Source organism: Falco rusticolus, chromosome Z (assembly GCF_015220075.1).
Source record: "Falco rusticolus isolate bFalRus1 chromosome Z, bFalRus1.pri, whole genome shotgun sequence".
Taxonomy (NCBI): Eukaryota; Metazoa; Chordata; class Aves; order Falconiformes; family Falconidae; genus Falco; species Falco rusticolus.
The window spans coordinates 29505102-29531242 of NC_051210.1; the positions used below are offsets into that span (position 1 = coordinate 29505102).

General features: G+C 39.8%; 1 protein-coding gene across 3 annotated transcripts in view; it reads left to right on the plus strand.

Moving 5' to 3' along the window:
* Window positions 1-26141, plus strand: part of RNF38 (ring finger protein 38) — a 112077-nt gene that overhangs the window by 33954 nt on the left and 51982 nt on the right. For all 3 annotated transcript variants that reach the window (XM_037372937.1, XM_037372936.1, XM_037372938.1), the window contains exon 2: window positions 23397-23467. In XM_037372937.1, coding sequence (XP_037228834.1) covers window positions 23397-23467 — 71 coding nt within the window. The remainder of the gene's footprint in view (window positions 1-23396; window positions 23468-26141) is intronic.

The following is a 26141-nucleotide window of genomic DNA, read 5'->3' on the forward strand; positions in this document are numbered from 1 at the left end:
CCATGTATTAATACAGGAAGAAATTTCCAGATCTACACCCTCTATAGAGAACTTGGAAGTAAGACCTGGTAATGGACTTATTGTTGCATAAAACCAGGTGTTCCTTCAGGCTCTTATCACATTCTAGATGCTTTTTTAGACTAGTTGTGGGAGAGAGAAACCTGCTTCAAGGTGCAGGTGTAGCTTTTTCAGTGGGTTTATACGAGCTTTTTGGCTGCCCTTGCTTTGTGTGTGGACTGTATTCAGTTCTGTTTCTGTCCTTGTTTTATAGCTACGTCCTCATGCTTCCCTGTTCACTTGGAAGCTGGGCTGCGTCTTATGCATCTATGTAGCTTTCAGTCTTGCTGTTCCCTGCTGGAAAAAATACTGATAAGCTGTACAGTGAAGATGTATGGATTGTCTTTGGCTCAACAAAACTTTGGAAAAGTGAAAAACCTGAAAAACAAGTCTGCTGGTGGCATTCAGATTGTGAAGTTCCTGGCTAAACCCATTACCTTATCTAAAAACTGAACAGCCAAGGACTGTCTGAAGTTTTATTCTTGAATTTTTCTATACACTGAATGGGAAACAGTGGTTTCAGTCACCATGTTAGCTATTTTTTGTAAGTGATTCTCTGCCTTCCCAAATAATTAATTTCCTTTAGAAATGGACTTTAGCTTCCTTTTAAGCTAGCTTTTATTAGCTAAAAGTTGGAATAATTTCTAGCTTCCTCTTCTTTATGAAGCCCAGTAAAATGTCCTGCAGCTCTCAGTTTGTGTTTTTATGGTTGTCTACCAAACATTGGAATCAGAAATCATATTGCTTGAGGGACAGCATGTCCTGCATGTAGCAAATTAGCAGTTTCTTTATTATTTTTTTTAAATGTGATTTACTGAACATACAGTTACTTACTGAAGACATGATCTGTACATTGTAGTAGTTATGGCTTAAGAGAAATTCTGTACATTGCTGGGGAAGACCTTTGTATTTCTACCACTATGTAATTCTTTCACTCCTTTTCTATTTGGTTTAGCATTTGCGGTGTATGGGAGTGGTGTAATTTTTAAGTTTGAATGTTACCTGGTTTTCATTCAGCTTTTCTGAGTAAGGCAGGATAGTAAGAATGGTTCCTAGTAGCTAGCCTGCTCCTGCTGGAGTACCCCAGAGGTTTAGTTCTGTGTTTTGACATCCAGTTTCTGTGCTTTAATACATGCATGCTTGGATCTACTATGCTTCTAGGTTTTTCATATGATAATATGGGGGAAAACTCTCCCATCTGACCTCCCTTCTTCCCTTTATAATGATTTGCACTTGGTCGAAGAGGATAAAGTACAAAACCTAAGAAAATTAATCAGCCTTATTAAGATAGGAATTTTGTATAATTTTGTTTATCATAGGGTCTGATGCATGAAAAGCAGGTGCAGAACCCTGAGGGTTCAGGCACAACACTTGGCAAGTGAAAGCTTTGGCTTTAATGAAAGCCTAGCATTACACCAGTGTTAATCGATGGGGACACAAGGCAGTGGAACCCTGCTCAGAAGTTAAGCTCAAGGAAAGCACTGCAGGGGTGGATAACTTGTGTCAATTAACATATCATACATGTGCTGTGTCCTGTTTTGCTCATTAGTGAACTCACTGATGTAGTGCAGGTGCTGTTGCTGAATTCTGAAATGTGTAGCTGGCCTCCGTCATTTGCACCAGTGCAGAAGTAGGTGCAGATGGGAGAGTGAACTATCCTGGATTACCGTGACAATCAGATAAAATCTGCTTGAAACTCTGCATACTCAAATGGGATGGGATGAAGCAAACTGTCCCATGTTACTGGACTCCACATGCTTTAATAGGAGAGACAAACTGTCCTGGGTTACTATAACAAAGTCTGCTCATACCATACGTAGTAACAGCAAACTTTGCTTTGCTTCTAGGGATGCACTTGGATGTAACAGACCTAGGAGTGCATGGAGGATGGAGACTTTAGAAGGGATGTTGCACCACAGATTCTCACTGATCAAGCTTAAGTTTTCAGTGAGTGATTTTAAGCCAGTATGATACACAAAAGTAGGGCAATGTAGAGATGGAACGAGATAGGACCTGTATGAAAGTGTGGATTCCTCAGAAGCTTTTAGTGAATATTTATGGACAGTAATATTGTAATGAGGGAGAAGGTGACATCTGGAGAATGCAAGCCCCTTCTCTCAGAATGGTGTTCTGTGTCAGAACACAAGGAGTACTGTCATGTTATGCTTTGAGACTAGGGAGAATGCTGGTGCTGGATGTCTCTCAGTTCCAGCTGAGTTCTTCAGAGTTACCTATAGCGGCCAGAGGGAGTATCAACAGTAATTTTCAGGAATATTGGCAGATACTCTACTGTTTTCTTTCTGTTCAGAAGATGTGTTGCAGTTTGGATATTTGTATTTGGTAGATTTCAGTGGCAAATGGGTTGGTTTGCAACAACAGTGAGAGGGCAGCCAAGAGCTGCATAACATTTCTTGTACAAATTACAGTGAGCTGTCAGATAATATTTTTGACAATTAAAAGAGCATTTTGTTTTCTAAACACTTGAGATTTGTCTGAGCTTCCAGTGGAGGTTTTTCTGTTGTTCTTACTTTAAAGCTTGTGATGAAAATTGTATCTCCAAAACCAGTCGTTCCTGGATTATTTGTCTCATTTATTTTGTAGTGTTTCATAGGTTTGCCTAAAAAAAGTGTTGAAAGTGGATGTAAGCTTTAGGATCTGGATTTGTACTTCCATAGCCAGCTCTTAAATGGAGGTTTCCAATTAGAGGTGTGTGCTTTTGACTCCCATTCATCTTCCTGTCATCCCTCCAAGTGTTAGTTCCTTAATTTCATTCAGCAACAGGTACATATATGCATAAGGTCCCATATAAAATTTCTGCTTGGTGATTAGCAATAGCGTGAGGACTGCAGGAGCAAATATTGACTGTTCAGTCACACTTCCATGTGTATGTTCAGAAACATGCTCAGAGAACTCAATTGCTCTGTGATTTCACTGAGGATCAAAGTGAGGCTCACCATCCCGCTGTTCCCCAGATTGTCCTTTTGGCCTTTTTTTTTTCTTTCTTTTTTTAAAGATTGGTGCAATATTTGCTTTTTCCTTGTCATCAGGGACCTTCCCTATCTCCATGATACCTCAGATGTGAGTGCAGCCTTGCCATGGCATTGCCCATCTCTGTCAATACCCTTGGATGCAGTAGGTCTGATCCCGTGGACTTGTAGGGATCGAGTTCTGTTAAGCAATTTCTGACTAAGTCATCATCAACTGATGGCCATCCTTTCCCTCCTTGAACCTTGCCTGTAAGAACAAATACTGGAAGACCTTGCTGGTGAAAAACAAAGGCAAAGATGATGCTGAGTACCTCTGCCCTACCTGTTTCTGTTGTCACCGAATCACCTCTCCATTCAGTAACTGTCCCACTTTCTCCTTGTTTAGTCTTTTACTGTTAATGTAGCAGTAGAAGCTCCTCTGGTCCTTATGCTGCTTGCAGGTCCTACTGGCAGCTGAGCTTTGCCTTTCCTGAAACTATTCCTGCATGGCCAGGAGATGTTTTTAAATTCCTCCATTGCAGCCTAACATTGCTTTCACCTCCTGTATGCTGCCTTTTTGCAGTGGAGTTCCATCATGAGTTCCTTCCTTCCTTGGCGCTGAGCTTGTCACCTGATATATCTGCTTGATTTCCTGAGTATTGGGACAGACTGTTCCTCTGCTTGGTGAATGTCCTTAAAGACCTGCCAGCTTTCTTGTGATCCTTTACCCTTCACTGCAGGTAACATTGCATTGCCCTACCCTTTCAATGGCATCGCACCTACCACTCAACTAATCTGCTTTCCTAAAGTCCATCGTCTGTACTCCACTACTCACCTGCCTCTCTGCCCCCAGGATCTTGAACTCCCCTATGTTGTGGTCACTACCACTGAGGCTGCCCGTGATTTTTGTATCGGTACTCAATACTTCCATGCTAGTGAACAGCAGATGTGCTTAGCTGTGCACCATCCCAGGTTAGCCTATCCAGTACCTATATCAAGGAGATACTTTTTCTAGAAATCTCCTTGCCAGGGTGTGTCCCCACCTGCTCTGCCTTTCCAGTAGATACCAAGGAGATTAAAATAATTCATAAGAACCAGGGCTGTGATCAAGAGCAATCCTCAAGCTGTTTAGGATGCTTTACCTACTTGTGAGATCTGTAATAAAGCCATTTCTGCCATGATGTCACACTTACTGGCCTCTTCCCTGATGTGGACACGCAAGCTGTCATCCAACTGTTGTCCCCGGAAAGAGCTCCATGTAGCCGAACTTCATTTGCATAAAGACACCCCTGCACCTTCATCTTCCTTGCCTGCATTTTGTGAAGAGCATCTGCCAGTCCATCACAACTCAGTCATTCCTGCCATGTCTCACTTACTCCAGTCACGCTGTGTTGTGACTGGAGGCAGAGCTCTTGTTCCTCCTGTCTGTTCTCAGGCTGCATATGTTTGTGCATATACACTTCAGACAGGTGCCCCTTCAGCCTGTAATGTTGCCTCCAAAGTGCCTCTTGTTCCTGTCACTGTGAGTCCTTTACTTTCTGCTGCTGTCTCCCAGTTCTCCACTTAACTGTAGGACGAAATCTCCCTTTCCAATTGATATGAATTAAAAAGTAATTTAACTGGAAAAATGGATATATTGTCTTCACTGATGTTACTGTACAAAGATGTAAGTGGAAAGCATAACATCCTGCATCTGTTCCTGCTGACTGCCTTCTGCCCTTTGCATCCACTGATACCTTCCTTGCCAAAATCTTGCTGTATTGGTTTGGGGGTTTAAGGATTTTTTGTTTGGTTTAATGTTTGGAGTTTTTAAAGACTGTTCAAGAAAAGGAGAGGAGAGGAAAAGTGTTTGGTTACTAAACTGAAATCTTAAAATAGAATTAATAGTTTCATGAAACCTGTTAAAAGCTGTTCCTATTACTAGTACTGTAGTTAAAAGCTGCTACTGCCACTATAACCTCATCCATGGCAGAATTTATTACTTTGTGGTGAAAACATACTGCAGGCAATAGAACTTGGCATTCCTGGCCAGAGCCCAAGAAAATGCTACTGTTTGGTTTCTTTGTTTCTTTTTTTTTAATTTAAAAACATTATTTAATTTTGATTTGAAAGAGCCTGAGTATTAGATGTTTTGTGGATTTGGCTGGCATTTGTGGTTCCTACAGCGATGTTTTGTTTGTGTAATAATTGCTGGGTTATTAATTCAGTAACGTGATCTAATTTGTTTCCATTATATGTACACAGTGGTAAAATTTTGCTTGAGTATTTACTGTTAATTAGTAGTAAAAGTTATGTCAAGAGAATATTTTTGGGTTTTATTTTATACCTGTTTGAACACATTTTAATGTTTCCCTGCAAACACACAAACACAGAAACACAGTGTGCATGTGCACACAGTTTGTCATAGCTAGGAAAAAAAGAGCTGTGACTTCAGCAACTTCACTTCTGCCGTGCATACTCTCAGCTGATTCAGTGAGACTAAAGGCGTAGCTTAGCCTTCCTGGGCTGGGTCCCCTGCCACGTGAGCATGTGCACGCTTCTGATTATTCTTCATTCTGTTCAGCTCTTGCTGCAGACATCATACAATGATCCCAGTGATTCAGGCAGGTTATCAAAAGGAAGTCTCAATCTGTGAATTTTGCAAGAGGCTGTTTTTCAGAGAAGTCTATTCAGCAGATATTTACTATACATTTGTACATAGCTCTGCATCTACTTCTGGGTTTGCTTGCTAGCTCGTATAGTTTTGGAAAAGTGCAGTTGAACCTTATGTAATCTAAGTGGGATTTAGACTGAAGGTTGTGGAGAAATAACTAGAGTAGGACTATCCAACAAGACTTTGTTTTATAGGGGTGTTCATGACAGAGTTGAGCTAGCATGAGTTCACTGGTATGATTAGGAAGCCAAGTCCCAAGCACTAAGGCGGTTTATACTGGCAAAAGCATATTCTGCTAGTAAAAATTGCATCAGTCTTATAAGTAAAATTTATCTTTAACCTGGGTTTGCTTTTGAAACAAAGTATTGTATATATTTAATTTTTTAAAATATGTTCATGCTTATACATGTTGCCTTGTCCTTTTAAAGCTGATAAGTAATAAAGTTATAAATTGTGTCAAACTGTGGGTTGTGTTCAAAGGGCTCCCCAAGTTTTACAAACTATCAAACAGGGAGGTATAGTTACACACACACATTTAAGAAAGAAAAGAACATGAGCTCGCTAGTCCATTTAGGATTTTAGTTTACATGTTTGGTAGCTGAGAAGGCACTTTGCCTTCTGCCTAACACCTGATAAACTGGTCTAATATAAACCATAATACTCCTAGTTTTACCGTGCATTTTAGCTTCCTTGTAGTGGAGCAACAGTGGTAAATGTTCATCGGCACATTCTGTGCTACACATGTTTTGTGAATGAAGGATTTGCAGCTGCTTGGTTTTCTGTCCCTTTATTTTTTTCTAGGAAAAATGAAGTGACAAAACTGTTTTAATTACATCAGGGGACAGTTCTGCGCTGGAAAAACTAGGTTAGTTAGTTCCTTTAGATTACAGACTTAATCAAAGTGGATGTAATCTTTAGGACAGAGACAAAAATGTTCCTTATATTGACCATACTTTTGATGCTTAAAAATAAATTAATAGTTTGTTACTCTTCTCATAATACCTCTCTGTATATCTGTAGAGTGGGCTGGTAAAGGCAGGGGGTGGGGGGGGGGGGGGTGGGGAATGCTCTTTTGCCCAAAGCAGGGAGCTGGGCTGCGGCAACTTTGTCTTGTCTGGAGCAACTTTGACGGATCTCTTTTACAACTGAGTTTGGTAATATTAAGCCAGCCTTTTAGGAGATGTCCCTTTTGTTCAGTTTGCAGCTGCTGAGCATGGAATTAAACCATGTCTGGGAGGACCATGGGTGCCTGGAGAAGGCTATTTGTGCTGTAGCATGAGGAGTCATCAAGCAGGTCTGTTGGAGGCTGATGCAGGAAGATAGCAGCAAGGACCAGGACTTCCCGTGCAAATTCTTGATCACAGATCATTGGTGGTTTTGTATGCATCCGAGGTGCTCGTGCTGATGGCTGTAGGAGGGAGGTGTGAGGCAGCAGAGTAGGGCTCAGGAAGTGTCTGGTGCCTGGACTGGGATATATGCGCTGGTGGGTAGGCATGAGTGATCTGAGAGGAGCCTGATAACTGGAAGACTATTCAAGTACCAGGCATCTACAGATTAAACATTTGACCTATTTAATCATTTAAAATTTTAACATTTTAAATCATCAGCCTCTAGCCACATAAGAGTAGTTACATGATGGTCTCGTAATTGGCCCATTCAAATGTCTTTTGTTACCTGGTTGTGCTTCTAGCACCCACCCCATCCCGGGAGCAAATCAGCAATTTGCTTTACATTTCAGAGAAACAATCCAGTTACATTTTGCAGCTTCATACCTTATAAATAAGTGCTTTGTAAAGCAAAATATAAAAGTATATAAATACATATGTAGATTAAAAAGTGTATTTTAGATGTATATATAGAAGTCCCTTACTTTGTGGTGGTTTTTACTTAGCAAATGTTTATGCCAGCGTGCCCTGTATCATGCAGCTTTCGAATTCCGAAGGACCGCGAGCGAGCTTAGGGTGGGCTCGGTGGGGCCGAGGCGGGGGGCGCGGCGTGGCTGCGGGGCGTGCACCGGCCGTGTGGAAGGGGCGCGGGGGCCGCCGTGCCCCCGCGGCGGGGCGCCCCCTGGTGGGCTGAGGGCAGCCGGCAGCCGCCGTGCGGGCGGGCGTGCCTCCGGGCCGCACCGCAAAGGCAGCGGGAGCAGCGCTGGCGCCGCCACAAACGGCCTCCTCCGCGGTGTGACTGGGGGGAGTTACTGGGCTGTGTGAAGTGAAGACGCCCGATACCATTGCTAAGTTACCAGTGCATCTTACAGAACAGAGAACAGCATATCAAAATATATAATTATTACACATATATATAATATATATAAATATAATAAAAATAATGAAGAAAACACGTTAGCACGGGTAAGAGATAGAAATGTAAAAAATAGGGGAACAAAATTAGAAGGTTCCGTGTGTACATCTTACAACAAATATGAACTTGTGTGTGGTTCCTGCCGACCTTTACAGCAGATGAGTAGGGAAGCCTCAAACAAACCCATTTGTTATAAAATTAAAACCGCACAAAAAATGTCTTCATGTATAGACTAGGTTGGATTGGTTTCAGTTAATTCAGACTGGCAGGTAGGATACCTGTTGGAATTATGTTTTTCAGTTTAACTTTGGAGCATTCATCTGAAGAAAACTTAAATCTTCCAAGTTAATAACAATGATATTTCCAATTGAACATAGCTTTTGCACTTATCTGCTAATTTTTGTGAGGAAAGTGGGTAGCTTACAGGCACATTTAAGCAACTCATGTAGCTAGTATTTAATTGGCTTCCTGTGTTGCATGTTATAGTCTTTTGGAAAATTGCATGGGTAGTTGTTTCTTATTCCTTTATAAAATTAATTTTTATTTCTTAATTTATGCTGGGCTCGTGTTGAATGGGAACATAATGAAATTAAATTTAGACAACAGGCTTGTTTAAACAGTCTTAAAAGGCAGACATGTTTACATTACAATGTGCTGAGAATAAAAAAGCTTAGGAAAATCAGGAAAATGAAAACAAAGATATTTGGAGGAGTTGCAAACTTAACAGTTTTTTCTTGGTATGTAGTATTTGAGAACTAGTCATTTAGTGTTCAATTGTGCTTTAACTAGTTTATCCATTCTATAAAAACTAGACTGTTTTCTCCTACAATTTGTAATAAACTTACTAATTTTGAGTGAGTAAGCTATTAAACTGAGATACATTTTCAACTTTTCAACTGGAAGAGAAAAAGTAGACTTCAGCTTTTGAAAGAACACTAAACAACTCTGACTTCCTCTGCTAGCCAAGAACTTCTTCCAGAGGCTTGACTGATCCTAAAACTTCAGGACCAATGTATACCCCTTTGAAATATTCAATTACTGTTTCTTTTCTTTTTTTCATTCTAGACAACTTAGGCTTCAATTTTAAGTACATCCTAAAATAGCTTTGATTACGTTTAAATTCAGTGTCTTAATTTAAACGTGTGTTTTAATCTGCCAGTTGGTGATGTTCAAAGATTCTTCCTTGGAGCAAGGTTTGGAATCACGGTTGTGCATACTATCTTTATATTTTGGTCCATGTTGATTTTTGGGGATGTAATGTATTACAATGGAACTTCATTGTTCTGTATTTTTCTTCCTTTTTTGTGAAAGGGTTTGTAATGGAGAGACTCTCTTGATAACTCCTGAGTAATCTTCCAAATAACCGGCAGCTTGAATGTCCAGTCCAAAAAGTGGGTTCGTGTGGTTATTTGAGTCTCGGGAGACCTCCAGATGGAAGAATCTTTCTGCATGCTGTGAGTTAATGAGAACCTGCCTGTATGCTGCATGTTTTACGGAAGCAAAAGAGACCTTACCTTTAGCCTTGGTATTATCCACCCTACTGATTTTGATCTTGGTAATCTTAGCCCATTTGATTCCCAATTTTTAACATACATGGACAGGTGCAATCCAGCTTGTGTTGCTTGAGTAGATACTTGGCAGAAAGGTAAATTAGCTTTCTGATGGGTATTAACTGCCGTGATGTCAGAATCACCTAAGCTAGTTAATTCCAAATAACTACAAAGTAAAGGAAAACTCTGACTTCTTTGTAACAGCATTCCTTTATCACAAGTCAGGATTTTGAGTTCTGCATGTCTTTAGCTGCTTAAATCGATAGTGTGTTTGAGAATGGGAAAAGTACGTTAGAGCTATTTTTTTTTAACATACTTTTTCCAAAAAAGTATGTTTTTCTGCTGAGAACCTTAAGAACCTTTGTTAAGAACCTTAGGTGAGTTTTGGGGATGCAAGGATTATCAGAAGGATTTGAATGAAGTTCAGATTTGTTATGAAAAGTGGGGGACCCAGAATGGTTGGACAAATTCATGAGGGACGGATCATCACTGTTCAGTAATCAATGCCATCCACATGCAACCTGCAGATCAGGGATCCCAGAACTGCTGGTGGTTGTGAGCTGATAGGCTGTGCTGAAAGGAGGAGAAATTAAGTGCTTTCTTCTGTGCTTGCTCAGGTTGTTGACCAGCACTGGGACAAGGTTGGGGTTTAGACCAGCCATCCATCTAAGCTTGAGTATTTGTTCTTAGGTAGCAAGCTTCCAGAGTGCCCTTGCTAGAGTTACTAATGTCTAACAAAGGCAAAATATATGTAAAAATCAAACTTTTGTTTAGTTTCTCCATTTTGTTCCGGTTCTCAAAATCAACCCATTCCATGGCTGACAGGTTTCTAATCTGAGTGTTGGATATGTATCAAAAGAGTGCCTCTGTTAACAGTCTGATAAACTTGCCTATGGAAGCATGAAAGATAGGCCAAAAAAAAACCTTCATTTTTTAAAGAGGAATGGCAACAGCGTGCAAAAATAGTGACTGACATAACCATGCTGAAAAGTTGCCCTATGCTATTCAATAGGGCAGTGTGGTGATTCTTGCTGACACTGAAAAAGAAGCCTGTTTAATCCTGGAAGCTTTTCATCTCCAACGTAAGGCATATGGTTGGGTTTATAGCATGTTCTCAGAGGGTTTTTTCTGTCTGTTAGTGTTGTTGGAGAATGGAAGGTGAATTCTCTGTTCTAAAAAACGAAGAAATGGTATGATAAGATGGACACTCTGGAGCAGCAGGACACCACGTATGGTGGTATGTGCATGAAGTGTTGACTAGCTGCCTTTTCAAGCAGATGCACTGAGGTATGATGGGAAAACAATGTAATTTGATTTTTTTTTTTATTTGAAATTTAATTAGAAGTTGAAGGCCTTAGAAATAAGAGTGGTGTTACTTGAAATGGGAGTTCTTTGTGTATATGATGTATGTGTCTAGTTCCCTGATAGCAGAGCTGGTAAGAGTACAGTAGTTCCCTGAAAAACTGAAGGTATCATTCAGTTTTTCATAGCTTTTTTTCCCCAAATCCTGACACATCAGATGAAATTTTTCCAGTGCAACACTTGGGAAGACTTTGTAAGAAATGTTCTGCTCTCTCCAAGGTGTAGGACAGACAGAAGTACATTTTGGCTGATTAGGTAAGTTTCTCAGAATATTTTTTCATGAGAAATTTTCTTGTTAGGTAATGTACTCTTGGAATTTGAAACCTGGTAGAGGCCTAGACTCTTGTGTTGGTGTTCTGAATTAACCATCCCTATGGATAAAGAAGAGCTTTTAAAGATCAAAATCTTAAAAAAAGAAATCAGAATTCAGAAATGCTGGAAATTGTAAGCAACATGGTGCTTTCTGTATATGTGGTTGCTGGCTGATTTACTTGTATTTTTAACTGTTGGTTACAACTCTGATAGCTGTGTCCTGTATTTGCGCCAGAGCTAAAATTAGGGACTTCATGTACCCATTGATGTCTTTCCTCCTAAGAATAGACAGTGTAGAAGAAAAAGGTTTTCCAAATGAGCATAGTGTGGACAAGAGCAAGTGGGGTCTGGGTGGTGACAGGGGCTAGGAGCTGTGGAGGTGCCTAGGCAAATCTAGTTAGAGGGAGCTGCTAGGGAAGGAATACCAAAACAGGGTGAGACAAAGTATGTGGTAGTGCATCTTGGTTTTAAAAGCCAGAGAAGAAAAAAAGTCAGAAGGAATTGCTGCATTTCCCCATGAGAGACACAACAAATTAGCACAGAATTGTGCTGTAAAGCTGAATGTAATTTGCTTACTGAATGGTACTCCAAAAAAAGCAGAACTTGGTTTTCCGGAGAAACATACAGCTGTGTGGATATCAAATTTTCCCCCTTTCTCAGAATCTTTGCTTCAGTGATTACAAGGATACTGTTGCTTGTGATCAAGCAAGTTCCTTAGAAAGTTTCTCTCTATGAAAATCAGAACGGATTGAGACATAATATATCCAGAAAGGGAGGAAAACTAATACTGCTGTCTCTTATGTCCATGTACGTGCAGCACTGGGATAAAAGAGGTGTGCTGTCAACCTCATCTTCTTTTCCTTCCAAATATCCAGGGTATTATCACAACCTGATTTGTTCAAGGAACAAAAATATTTGGAAAAGTTGATGGGGTGTCTCTGGCTGCTAATGGCCTTACTGTGCACGTATAAGAGAAAGACATAAATAAAATGCTAAAGATTAACATGGTTCGTGCTTTGCAACAAGACTGGGACAAATGCTTACTAAATGGAGCAAGACCAAGACAGACACGAAGAGAAAGTTATTTCATGGCCTGTCAAATATAAATTAACTTTTTCATTTTGTCTGGACAAGTCACTCCTACTGATTATTAATTTAAGTTGCAACAGTAAGCACTCAATCACCTGCATGGAAATGAGGGTTGTGGAAAGCCCATACACAGTAAAAAAATACTACTTTTAACTCTAGCTTCTCTCTGAGACCAGTTTTAATTGTGTTCAGATTTTCCCATTTTAGCAGATGAGCCGTCTTTAGAGACAGCTTGGCCTTTCCCTTGAAGTAATTTCCTGGAGATGACTTGATCATACACCTTTAACTATGCTTTCAGAATAGAACCTGTTTCAAACAGATACTTGCAAGGTCAGTTCCTAAGTAGGCAGTGCCTCATGGCTACCTTTTGCCTTATGGCTAAAACGAACATGCAGTGAAAATAAAAAAAAATAATAAAATTGAGATGTATTTAAAATTTTGGTTGCAGTACTTCATGACATTTTTTCTTGATAAAAGTAAGGAACTGAAAGAAGTTGATCATAAATGCATGCTCTGGATTGCTGTTTCCTATCTGTGTTAAAGGCTGCATGAATCAGACAGCACTAAGCAACGTTTTTGCCACTGAAGCTTTCTTCTCTCCAGGCTAGGCTGTGTGGGAGCATTAAAGCTTTTATTTGAAGGGGGGGAAAAAATAATAAATCTTCGTGCAAATTAACACTGAGTTTGGTGGGTGACACTGTAAAGACATAGAGGGACATGACAAGCTAGGGTTTAGAGTTTAATATTTAATGTTTTGCTTCTGTGCTTGCTTTTTTATTGTAATAATGACAAGTTTATGTTGTAATGGTAACAATAAATGTAAGCCAAAGAAGGCACTTTATTCAGTGCATCCAAAAAGCAGCTGCTAGACAGTTTGCATAAGCAGTCTGGGTTTTCAAGAGTCTTAATGAGATTCTCAAGAGAAGATGAATTTCGAGAAAATTGGTTTACTAGCCTACTTACAAATAAAGAAAAATGGCTTGAAATTTCAGGTAGCGTTTGAAAAGTAACTTAAGTTCAGGAAGCTCAAGAACTTCAGACATCTGATTCTTCAAAACCATTAATATAAAGTCCTATAAGGATGGGAATAGAGCAGTGGTAAGGGTATCCCTGTGTTCTGATCTGCTCAGACCTGGTTTTTAATGTAGTTGTCGTGCATATTTGTCTGCATCTCTTGTGTCAGCTTCCAACACCTGATGATAAAAACTGAATTCCATGACAGGATTAAAAGATTGGGGTTTTTAAAATCCTTGGTGGCTTGCCAGGCTTTTGGGGTTTGTTTGTTTGTTTGTTCTCTCTAGGATTGATTTACTTTCAGCAAAAGTCAGTTTCTTGTACAGAGTCCTGTAACACAGCAGCTAAAAGGAAGTATGTTTTTGTGCTCTAGCTACAGAGGTAGTGTGTTTCAAGCTGCAATTTAAGTTGATGTCAGTTCTTCAGAAAATAACCTCAGAATTATTTTGTTGTGAGAGAAGATCTAAGGACAATGACTACTCAGACAGGAGGAACTGATTCCTGTATCATTCATTTGGTTCAAGTACCTGTCTGCCCAGTCCAATGGGAATAACCTCTTGTGAATCTGTAGACCTTGTCTCCAGCAGCATGGGAATTATCTGCACAATGGTAGGTAGATCACCCCTGAAGAAACATGAGCTGGTTGTGGGAATAAACAGGTTTTTGGACAATTGTTCACTTCCCCACACAAAGGTTGGCATATGTGTTAGGTGGTATTTCTGCATGTCCAGGGAGCAGTTGAGATGGTTCAGATTTATGTATCTTTTATCAGTAATCCCACAGGCACTTTTATCTCCTGACTTTCTTTTGAAAATATCCTTTCAAAAACGGTAAAAAGGAGGACCCTAGGAATTACTGACCAGTCAGCTTCACCTCCATGGTAAGCTGTGTCAAATTATATGGATAAGAGGGAGGTGATTAGAGAGCCAACATGGCTTCACCAAGGGCAAGTCTATGTGTGACTCACCTAGTGGCCGCCTACAATGGGGTGACTGCACCAGTGGACAAGGGAAGACCTACAGATACCATCTCTCTGAACTTCTGTAAAGTCTTTGACGCTGTCCCACGCTGGACCAACATTCTTGCTGCTAAACTGGGGAGATAAGGATGTGACGGATGTACTATTTGATGGATAAGGAACTAGCTGAATGGTCATGTCCAAAGAGTTACAGTCGATGGCTCAGTATCCAAGTGGAAACCAGTAATGAGTGGTGTCCCTCAAGGATCCATGCTGGAACAAGTACTATTTGGTATCTTCATCACTGACATAGGCAACGGGATTGAGTGCGCCCTGAGCAAGTTTGTGGATGACACCGGGCTGAGCGGTGCAGTGGATTGATAGGCTTGCAGGAAGGGATGCCACCCAGAGGGAACCTGACAGGCCTGAGTGGGCCCATGTGAACCTCATGAAGTTCAGCAAGGCCAAGGGCAAGGTCCTGCATCAGGGTGAGGCTAATCCCAAACACTGGTGTGGGCTGGGGGGATGGATGGTTTGAAAGCAGCCCTGCAGAGAAGGATACTGGTGGATGAAAAATTAGATGTGAGCTGGCAATGTGCGCTTGCAGCCCAGAAAGTCAGCCAAAAAAAGCAGCATGGCCAGCAGGTTGAGGGGGGTAATTCTCCCCCTCTGTTTTGGTCTCATGAGACCCCACCTGGAGTGTTGTGCCCAGCTCTGTGTTCCCCAGTACAAGAAGGACATGGACCAGTTGGGGTAGGTCCAGAGGAGGGCCGCAAAGATGATCAGAGAGCTGGAAGACCTCTTCTATGAATAAAGACTGAGAGTGTTGGGGTGGTTAAGCCTAGAGAAGAGAAGGCTCTGGGGAGACCTTACTGCAGCATTTCAGTACTTAAAGGGGGCTTGTAAGAAAGATGGGGACGCATTTTGTACCAAGGCTTGTAGTGACAGGAGAAGGGGCAACGGTTTTAACCTGAAAGAAGGTAGATTTAGGAATATAAGGAAGATAACTGGAAGAAAGCTCTTTACTGTGGGGGTGGAAAAACACTTGAACAGGTTGCCCTGCTGTGGATGTTGTGGAGAAGTTGTAGATGTCCCATCAGTGGAAATGTTCAAGGTCAAGCTGGGCTGTGCTTTGAGCAACCTGATCTAATGAAAGGTGTCCCTGCCCATGGGAGGGTAGACGAGGTGATCTTTTAAAGGTCTCTTCAACCCCAAACCATTTTATAATTCTTCAAAATTTGCTTGTGCCCTATGGAACGTGCACCACAGTGGATTTCCCTCGTGGGCACTTGTGCAGTCATCTGATGCAGGGCTTGCAGCTGCAAATTCTTAAATGGTCTAGTCTCGATTTACTGGTAATCTTCCATGTTTAGCACTTGCGTGAGATAGCCAGAAAGGTGTGATTTTTATGGAGTTCATTCCTCAGAGAGAGGAGGATACAAAAATAACAGAGAAGGAATGGTCTAACTTCATCCTGTAATCAAATCTATTTTTGAACAGCTTCTGTTTGTAAACAATGTATATTAAATACTTGTGATAGAAGTTTTACTCTGGAGTAGCAAAGGAAGTGGGAATGTTGTTATAAACAATGTCATATTGTATCCAAATTAGAGAAATGGCTTTTAAATTTCTATTTTACAGTAGGCCTCAATTGAAATCTTAAAAAGCCTTGGGGGGTGGGGAATAGTATATACTTGTTACCACATGCATAATTGTGGCAGCATTTTTTTAGAATAGCCTTATCATAACAGATTAGGACTTCCTTATATGGTACCACTTCAGGAAGATCACTTCTTAGTCTTAGATCATAGAGATTGTCCTCAGTCCTACTTTAGTCTCTGTGATGAAACAGCTTATTTGACACAAGTAATATTTTTACCTTACTGCTTTATGTAGTTTGATTTTGTCTGATTGTGTCTTACTATTACAAACCAAACTCAATAACCTGCTAACAGGTTTTGTAGATGCTTTGCTATTCTGTGTAACCTCATCAGTTACACTTCATCTCCTGACATTTTGAGTACTAAGAGTACCAGTAAAATATTGGTACTGTGTTTATGGGTGTAATAGTATTTCTGCAGTAACCTAATTTCCTGAAGGTTTATTGCTGCTGTAAAATTTTTCCCTGGATGACTTCTTGCTGAGCTGTTCCTTGAATAAGCAGGGAAAACCTGATCCCCAGAGCAAAGCACACAGCTGTCAATAAGCTTACGGAAAATGTTCCTTGCTTTTGTATGTGTACTGTAAAGCTATGAAAGACAAACTTTTAAAATACTAGTTTTACACTTGCATGAAATCCAAAATAGAATCTGAGTAATGTTTGAGTTGCAAAAAGCTAACAGTAAGGACTTAACTTCTGATGTGTTTCAGTATTTTTTTAAATTACAAAGTTGAATATTTGAAGAATGTTCCAAAAGGCTGTTTATGTATAGTAGTTCCATTTTTCTAGGGATTTTTACAGTGCATACAGACAGAATTTGTAGAAGTAAACATGAATTCTGTAACACCTTTGATTTCAAGAATTCTTTAAATGTTGGGAGGTATGTTCTTTTTATTTGAAGCTTGGCTGAATCTGATCATTTGCTCTCGGCATGCCTGGTCAGTATAGTTTATGGCTATAAATCTTGTATGGAAATCATTTTAATAATTTGGCAATGAAACTATATATGCTCACTGAAAGCCTATGCTTATCCATTAATACTGCGTTGTTAGCTGAGGAAAGAACTTCTCATTTACTTAATAGCTGACTTTAGCTGCAAATCCAGAGTATGTGGAGAAGCAAGGTGCTGATGGGTTGGATCCCTCAGACACCGTAGTGTCTGAGACACTCAAATTTCCACACAGATACGTGCTCAACTTAAAAATACACAAATCTTGTAAGAAATTGGACCTTGCAGGGTGACACTGGATGGCTACCACAGCAGTGGCCTCTCTTTGCATGAGACTGCTACAAAGGGGATAAAACCGTGTGGTTGAGCCTGTGCGTTACCAGTCCGTCTGAACTGCAGTTGTTTCCACTCTTCCCTAGAAAAGATGAAGCCACTAAAGTCAGTGCAGAAGGAGGAAGGCAACAGCTAGGCCACAGTGGTTTCCTCTGTGACATGAGGGCATTATTATAATCTTGTTTGCAAGCACAGGAAAAGAGTGTGTATGTGGGGTTATATTCAGACTGCTGCTGGCGTAACAAGTCCAGTTTGTATGTATAAACGCATTTAAATTGTAATTATAAATTACAAATCCAAATTAATACATTTAAATTGGATGTTTTTTGTTTGAACATTTATGCAGATTTCTAGAGGCACAGCAGAAACCAGGTAAAAAGCTCTTTCTTCACTGCTGGTTTATCGATGAGCTGTTTATGAAGCCTAGTGGCCTGCCCCAGTATTCAGGACTTTTGCAGTGTTCGTTTTGCTTCTTTTTTAAGCTCTGGGGTTCCTCTCCCTTTCTCCTAAAATAACCTGCAAGATGTCGTTCAGTCAGAAATGTTACTACAAGGTACACTTAACTTTCCTGAAATAAGCATGGGCCCAGGTTTCATTACAGTTGTGCTGTTTTCATCCCTTTTCCTGATGATTATTAAGCACGTAGTGTGTTTCCCTGAAAGCTGCAGGAAAAGGAGAAGCTGAGGGAGCTTTTCTTGCAGACTCTTTATCATGCTTTCTGATGTTTGGAAAATACAAGTTTTCACTAGGTATGTGGAAATTAGGACAGAATCCCTCAGCTGGGCATTGTAGCAGGGGAGAGGGGATGGCAGGTGTACCAGTGAGGCTGACTGGTGTCAGGGAGTTGGAAGGGAAGACCAGAAGTCAGAAAACACCACCAGACCTACACTGTCTGCAGTTGAACAAGAGCATGGCTTTCTTGGGAAGTGGAGGAAGTAGTTCAGGAAGTATTTTAATTTTTTTCTTCTCTAGTGACTTTGGGCTGCTTTCTGGCTAGGATGTCATCCAGAGTTTTATCACAGCCTCATAGATATATATATTCTATGCTCAGGACTTGCTTAAAAGTTAGCAACAGTGTGCTGTACCACACAACTGAAAAATATTAGCTTTTCCCAGTGTGTAATAAATTCTTTCCATAACAGAAGTTAATGTGAATGCAAACCTCTGGGAAACCTATGGAATTTCAGTTTGTTGGAGTCCATAAAAAGGACAGTGGAGGAGATGAGGGAAGAATGGCAATCCTAATATGCATTCTATGCAGCTAGCAGAGCTGCAACCCCCAGGCACGATGCAATGTGTTGCTTCTTCATGGTCTGATTTGCATGCGTAGGAAAAAAAAGTATGTTCTATAAGACAGTTAACCTAGAGCCATCTCTTCCCTGACCAGCCTAAGCAGCTGTATCATTTCTTGAACTCCCCTCCGACTTTTTCATTGTAATAGTAAACTATTGTTTACTTTTAAGTAACTTCTTCACTGCCATTTGGAGGCTCTTGAATTAGAAGGAACATCCAAAATCTAAATAGCATAATTAAAAAATAAATAGCAAACAGAGGAGTATTGTTGACCAGCCGATGATAGGCATCTGCAGGAGTAGTTTGCATTACTTTTTCTGAAAGTTGAGGCTCTTAGGTCAGAGATAATTTAACCTCTTGATTATCTTGCATGTTTTCAAGTAGGTTGGCCATCCATGGCTGTATCTCACTAGAATTTTATACTCCACTCAACTCACAGGCATTTTAAAGGGAGCGGTTAATTAGGAGTCGAAACTCGCTCCAATTCAGGCTTTGTTTCCATGCATTTGCTACTCAGCAAACTCTAGTTTTGACCTAATGCTTACCCCAGAACTCTTCTAGTTCATGCAAATTAGTGAGGGCTCAACAGCATCGCTCTGGATAAAGTACGTTTGATGGTACAGGTGTCATACACAAATGTTTTCCTTATCAGACTGGTGCTAGGGAGGGGAGGCAATGAGTGTACTAATCAGTATTGCTCATTTAAGCAGTGAGATACTTGCAGTAGCTCTGAGACGACTGAACTAAAAGGACTGAACTCCCAGATTTTTTCCTCTTGGACTAGCGTTGTGTGAGTTTGGACTGTTTAATATTGGCAGGCATGAAGCAAGCCATTCAAACTTGATGTTGATTATTATTTTATTACGATGCACAAGTTAGGCAGAGATCATGAAATTCTGAAGATTCTTTCTGCTGTTCAGTTTAATGTGTGGTTTTAGAAAGGAAACAATCCCTTTTTCCTGTGGTATCTGGGGAGCATAGCATTCTTTCTTAGTACAAAAGAACTGATGTTTTTCCCTGAGTTCAAGACATAATATTAAGCAGAGTATCTCAGTTTGATTTGAAGGGAGTGAAAAAGAGTGTAACTGCATTTAAAAAGGTAAAAGGCAGACTCAGATTTCTCCTGAAGTCTTTCAGATATAGTCTTTGAGATATAGATACATGTACACACACATATATACAGATGCATGTTTTGTGTACATCACTTGAAGGGAATTACTCTATACTCTGTCCTGATACTGGTAATGCTGAAGGGGTGGCTGATCTGATGTTTCATGGATGCCTGTTGTCTCTTGAAGGTGTTTCAGCCTAAACTGAGGCTACAGTTTTGTCGCCTGGGTATTAGAAGATGAGAGTATAAATAAACAACCTGACTCTTGTGTTACATAGCAGGGAGACTCCTATGGATTGTGGGAGAGAGAGAGTTCTGGCTGGGATTTTGCTTGAGAAGATGATTGGTATTAGACCTCACAGTTGCATCTCCTGAACACTACAGCAAGGAAATGTGTTTGGGAAGGTGCTGTGGGCAGTGGCCCATGTGCCACATTCTGTCGCTTACACAGGAGCCTTACTGGCATTTTTCACCACTCTGTGAGCTTTGTAGCAGAGAAGATGCTTCAGTCAGAATTAAAGCCTTGTTTGTAATAGCTTTAGGATCTGCTAGCCCCCAGGTACAATTATTCTTGAGTTGGTCTGAAATTCCGTGTAGATTTGGGGATATGAAGGTAGCTTAACAGTTTCTATTTACTCCCTGCAGTCAGGGCAATGTAAATTGGCTTATAGTTCCTTCCAGTCCTCCAGCATGGTTTCCCTGTTAAACCACAGTCAAAAACCGTTTGCATAACTCATCATAGATTGCATTATTGTGGAGCAGAGTCTTTAGCTCATAATCCCCTCTGTCAGTGCCCCTAGATCTGTTACCTGTGCTGCCCACATTCAAGGGATTGCATTATCAATGCTGGTTTTGAAAGAAGCCCTTTTCCAAGGCTGCTTTTGGTGAGGCTGTTGGTGAGATCAGACAGCTAACTGGTGCAAAGCAGCAAAATCTTTAAAATCTTCACTTTTGACTCTTCAGCGATCATGTCTTGTATCTTCCTATTGTACTGTCGGGTACTATTAAGTAGCTGACCAGAAATGAAACACATAAGAAGACCATGAAAGACCCTGTTGAAAAAAAACCCTATATATTAAAAAGAAAGCATTGCCATATTCTCTGCTAAGTGCATTTGGCTGTTTGTGGCTGTGTTTATGGAAGAGTTGAGTATGATTGCAACATGTAGATAAACCCCAAGCTGGCTTTTTTTTTCTTGGTAATGCGGATATTGTTACAATTGAAGCTATGGCAACCTGACACCTAATGGGCTGCCAGGTGTCCTACATTGTATTTACTAACTGAAAGCTGTACTATTGCAGCTGTGTTGCTGCTGCTGGTATCCATCGTGGCTAGAACAAAGCCAGTTTATCATTGTAATTGTGTATGTGATTGCTGTCCCTGAAAAGCCTATCTGTAAAGCCTGTCATGTAGTCTGTAAGGCAGGGTCCACATTGATGAGTTGAATTTGGTGGAGAGCAAGTTTTAGGTGATGTTGAGGTTAGATGTAGCCTCTGAACCACTTCTAGAAATTTCTTTCATTATCCACTGTGCATTCATAGATGAGCAAAACAAATTTGTATGTACTTGTGTAATGTGGCATAACTAAACTGTTTTCATTATTTGCTATCTTTTTTATCTTGGATTAGTCTAAGAGGTTGTATTTTAGGTTAGTTCTGCCTCTGGGGTAACGAACAGAAATCTGTCAAACCTTTGCCTTTGAGCTTGAATAGATTCCAAATTTCAGGAAAGCATATGGACTGTTCCTGGTGAAAACACTTGTGTTCTGTGATTTGTCTAAATCACATGGGAAGGGAGCTTTGCATATTTTGAACAGTTTAAAACTGGTTCTTTTTTCCCTTTGCACCTTGCAACTTAAAATGTATAGTGATTTCTTCTCTGCTCTCCCTTCCTACAAAAATACACAGCATGAGTAGGCTCTACTGCTGTTCAAGCCAGTTCAGGCAGAGTTAATTACTCCTATGACAAAATAACTTCTCTTCTGTGAGTGATAAGTCAGAAAGAAGCTAGTTTTACGAAGCTCTGTTTGGCGGAAAATACGTTTTTTTCAGAAGAATAACTGTCTGAAAAATCAGCTTGCTTTTTTTTTTTTCTCTTCCCAAATTGTCAGTTGTCAGTTCTGTCTGAAGAGGCCAGCTAGGCAGCTAACTCACTAGGGACTCAGGAACTCCTGTCTTTAAGCTCTCTTAATCAGTCTTTACATCTGCATTGATAAAAGTTTCACCAAGAACCTAATTGGCATTCCATATGTGATTTGATGATAAAAGTCTTGATTGATATACTGATAAATCTGCAGATGGAAGTAGTGTTTTGTCCAAAATCATCAGCTTGAGGTTAAGTGATTTTTAATTTTTTTTTTTCTTTCCCTCAGTGAAAAGAACTAAATGAATCTTCATGTTTGCCTAAGAACTATGAAAATAACCAGATTAGTTTCATGTTTTTATGTGCCTTGCTGGTTGTGTTACAGTCACAAAAGGCCCTTGGACTGACTGTTGTTAATTTGTCTTTTCCAGGATTCAGTTTATGCAGTGCATTATTTCTTGAACTTTTTTGGTGATTTTAAGGTAACTGGCTTCTCTGGAGTGCAGAGTAGTACAGACGTGCAGGTGAATTCTCAGAAGCCAGAGTTTTGCTGCATCATGATCTCCAGCAAAATTTTAAACAGGCTATAACTTAAACAGGCTATGGCTGCCTGCCTGTTAATTAAATAATTACCATCTTTGACTAGTTGTGTCCAGGTTGAAAACAACACATGGACTGCAAAACTTTATAACAAACGTTTTGTGTGGAATTTGGTGTAAATGTTACAGAAAAGGACTACTAGTATTTCAGAAGTCTTAACAGAATGACCATAAGAAACTTGTGAAGAAAAGTTCTAGATGGATATTCTGTAAGGAAAATCATAAAATGGTGTAGCTTTAGAAATCAGACCTTTTTCTTCTTGCTGTTTAAAAATTGTTTTGCTCAGTATTTGCAACTGGACAAGGAAGAAGTCACCTTAGGGAAGCATAAATTCAACAACAGTGGTTATGCCACTCCTGTACTTTCTAAGCAAGGAAGCAGCACATGAAATAGAACTTCACAGTGTGAGTAAGAGTTCTGTTAATCTGTTTGAGAATCTCTGTGAATGCAATCAAACTTCAGTTTGTCTCCATCCTTGGACAGAAGTCTCAGGAGTGGGGTAAGCCTTTGCAGAGGTGTGCTGTCCCTTTTTTTCTAGGCGTAAAGAAACCTGTGGCAAGGCCTTAAGCAGGCAGAAATTCCGCTACAAACAAAATTGATAAAATTAAAACTTCTCTGCTTTGACCTTGGATTTTTCCACTGACTTTTGTTCTTAACATATCACTGGAAAGAGACAGCTGCTTTGTGGTTTCCCAGGGCCCTGAAAATTTTCTGTAGTAAGGTATATGGGATAGGACTATATTGGCTAAATATGAAGTGTGTAGCTTCTCCTTATTTACACGTGTTGTGTATGTACTGCACTGCGTATGTTTGTTTTGGATTGATGAATTAGTTCTTATTTTATTCTGGTTAAACATTGAGAAAAAAACATATGTGAAAACATTGTTGGTACACTGTGCAAAATGTCTCTCGGATGTGTATTCTGTTACCAAAATTAAAAGCATTACTTGTGAGACGTAGCAGTTTGGCAAATAAATGTCTCTTCTATGTGGGGAGAAAAGAACATTTGGTACATTTGTTTTTCTTTTTAGCGTTCACACTATTTGGGTTATCATTTTAATGATTTTTTTTTTTCTCTTCCCCCCCCCCCCCCCCTTCTTTTGTAGGTAGCATTGGTACACCCTTTCAATGCCACTCAATCCATCAAGATCACATTTGTAATGATGACAGTGACAAGGTGAGGCTTACATAAATGTTTCCTTCACAAGATGCATATACATTAGGTATTTTTATGTATTGCCTTTACTATACAAAGATAGATTGTTTTGCAGGTATAGCTGTCAATTTTCAGCGTTACTCTTTGAGCTGTCTCTAGCATACTAAGAAATTTATTTTATTCAAGACAATCTTTTAGTCAGTTAGGAGAAATTTGTCTTAAGTACTGTGTTTTCCTTTTTGCTTATATTCATTTGCTATTGTAAACATTTGTAATTTGCCATATTGACACCCTTGGTTAATAAAGAACAGCAATGTTACTGCTAATATTTAGGTAATGTCTTGTTGCTTCTGACTTCAGAGGTTAGAGCCTAGCTAAGTATTCAAAGCTTCTTTGCAGTAGCTGTATTTTCCTGTTTTGGAGTTGGGAACTTCATGTTTCACAGATCGGAAGCTTTTGTTCAGTGCTGCAGCCTTAAAATACCAGTCCGTCTAGTAGTGTGCAGGCATTTTCATAACATTTTTTTGACATATTCTCAGATTAGCTTGCTTTGAGTCAGTGGAGTGCCGGATGTTAAATGTTCAGTGAGACTTGGATCAGTAGTGTAGGTGGCATACAGAAGGGAGAAGTTTTGACATTGAACCACTGGTACTGTTGATGGTTTTACCTTAAGCTTTACTGTCCATAAATAATACAAATGGGTTAACATTAGTTATCATGTGTTACATTGTTTGCAAGTATGACACTTACTAGTAAACCAACTTTTTGGCTTGAGGTGCCTGGAAAAGGGCATGTATTAGTCAAATTGTAAATTACCTTTCTTGGGAAATGGAGTGTGACCTGTATGGCAGTGCCTTGATAAGTGCACAAATCCTTGTATGCTGTAATTCCAGAATAAATTAATTTCCTAGTTGTTCCAGCTTATCCTAGAGCAAGATTTGTCATCAGTGCAAGATTCTTGTACGGCTCTACTGCCTTTTTTTCTTTTTTCCCCTATTGCTCTTCTTTTCCCCTGTTCTTTTTTAAAATTTAATTTTATTTTTAAGTATCATCCTAGATTTGGGGCCTGGTTAAACCTACAGATAATGGTCAAACATGCTATCCAGAACATGGCAAAATTATTTTTAAGTTTCCAGTTGATTAACTGGCTAACCATTTCCAATAGTATTCACTGCTTTGGTTTTTGGTCCCTGTGCACTGTGTTACTAGAAGATTCTTGGGTGAGGAGCAGGTGCGGGAAGTCTACTTTCAGAGCCATCCTAAGTGCACCAACTCAACACTGACGTTCCCTTTTATTGTTCATACTTTTCTCATTACAGGCAAGATCACCTCTGTGTTAGATTGATTGTCTTCCCTTAGTTTTATTTCATGTCAGAGTAATTAAAACTGGTTTAAGTCTTGTTGGAAATTCTGTTAGGTGCTTCACAGGTTTGGGAGGAGGGAGTGGGAAGGGGTGTCACAGATTACCTGATTTAAATTTCAGAACACTGCATAGCCTTTTAAGTTGTTTGGCCCACCAGCAACACCTGCTTCCATATTAACAGAGGAACTGGGCCACAACTTTACTTTTTTGAATATTGAGGGATGGTGGGAGAAAACAATCTTTCTCATTGGTATTGATTCTGCACCAAATGAGAGTTCCCCACTGTAAACACTGACAAAAGTGGAACTAGTGTAAAAAGGAGAAAGAATGTGGTTTGGGTATATTTCAAAGATACATATTCCCTCAAATATCAGTTTTATTTGGTAGGAGCTTTGCTTTCTTTGTGAGAATACATGAAGCTGTTTGCCTTGCATTTTATAGCAAATGCTAGCTGATCCTTTGATTAAAATGGGAAAAACAGTAAACAATCTTCAGAACAGACGTCTGTACTTTTCTCAGACATACCACTGAACTCTGTGCTCATTTTGAAATAGAAGATAGAGCACTAAGGCTCAGTTAGTGTCATTGGGAAGTATAAGCCAACTGGATGTCTGTTTTTTCTAATTTTTATGAGCTTGTGTATATAAATATACTTTCTTTTGTTCTTTTTTTTTTAAATTGGCAGTAGTGCTTCCTAAGAGCAGCTGGTTACTATATGAGGGTACAATTGCAATTCTATACCACTCTTGCTTTTATTTTACATACGCCTATATTTTTGGTTAGTTTTTGAACTGGTTATTAATTTCCAGTTCTGAGCCATTACAGAGTGACAGGACCTGTTCATTTTGGTAGGAATATAATTTAAAGATGAAATGCAGGATTTAATTGATCTAAAATCTAAAAATTTTGATTTATTGTTGGACATTTTTGTATTGATTCTAGAAACTTTGAGAAGCATGCCTTCAGAATAGTTTGACTTCTCTTTGATTAGTTAATATACATTGTTTCAGTGAAATAATTTACTGGTCTCTGCCTGACCGTGTGTAACCAAGTTTTGCGTTACAGAAGAAATGGTAGAGGATGGTACTTGATGGGCAAACTGCATGTATTTTACAGTAGGCTCTCTCCACAAGCCTTCATTTCCTAGACAGCAGCATGAGAAAAGTTCCACACCACACATGCTAAAGGAGTGTTGCAATCTTAATGAAAACTATTCCCAGGCTTCCACTCCAATTACTTGATTTTGTTGACTTTGCACATGAGAATCGTGAATTTGTGTGCAGTGACAGCAGCAGGAAACCAAAGTCTTAAAATTTTTCGTGTGTGGACTCA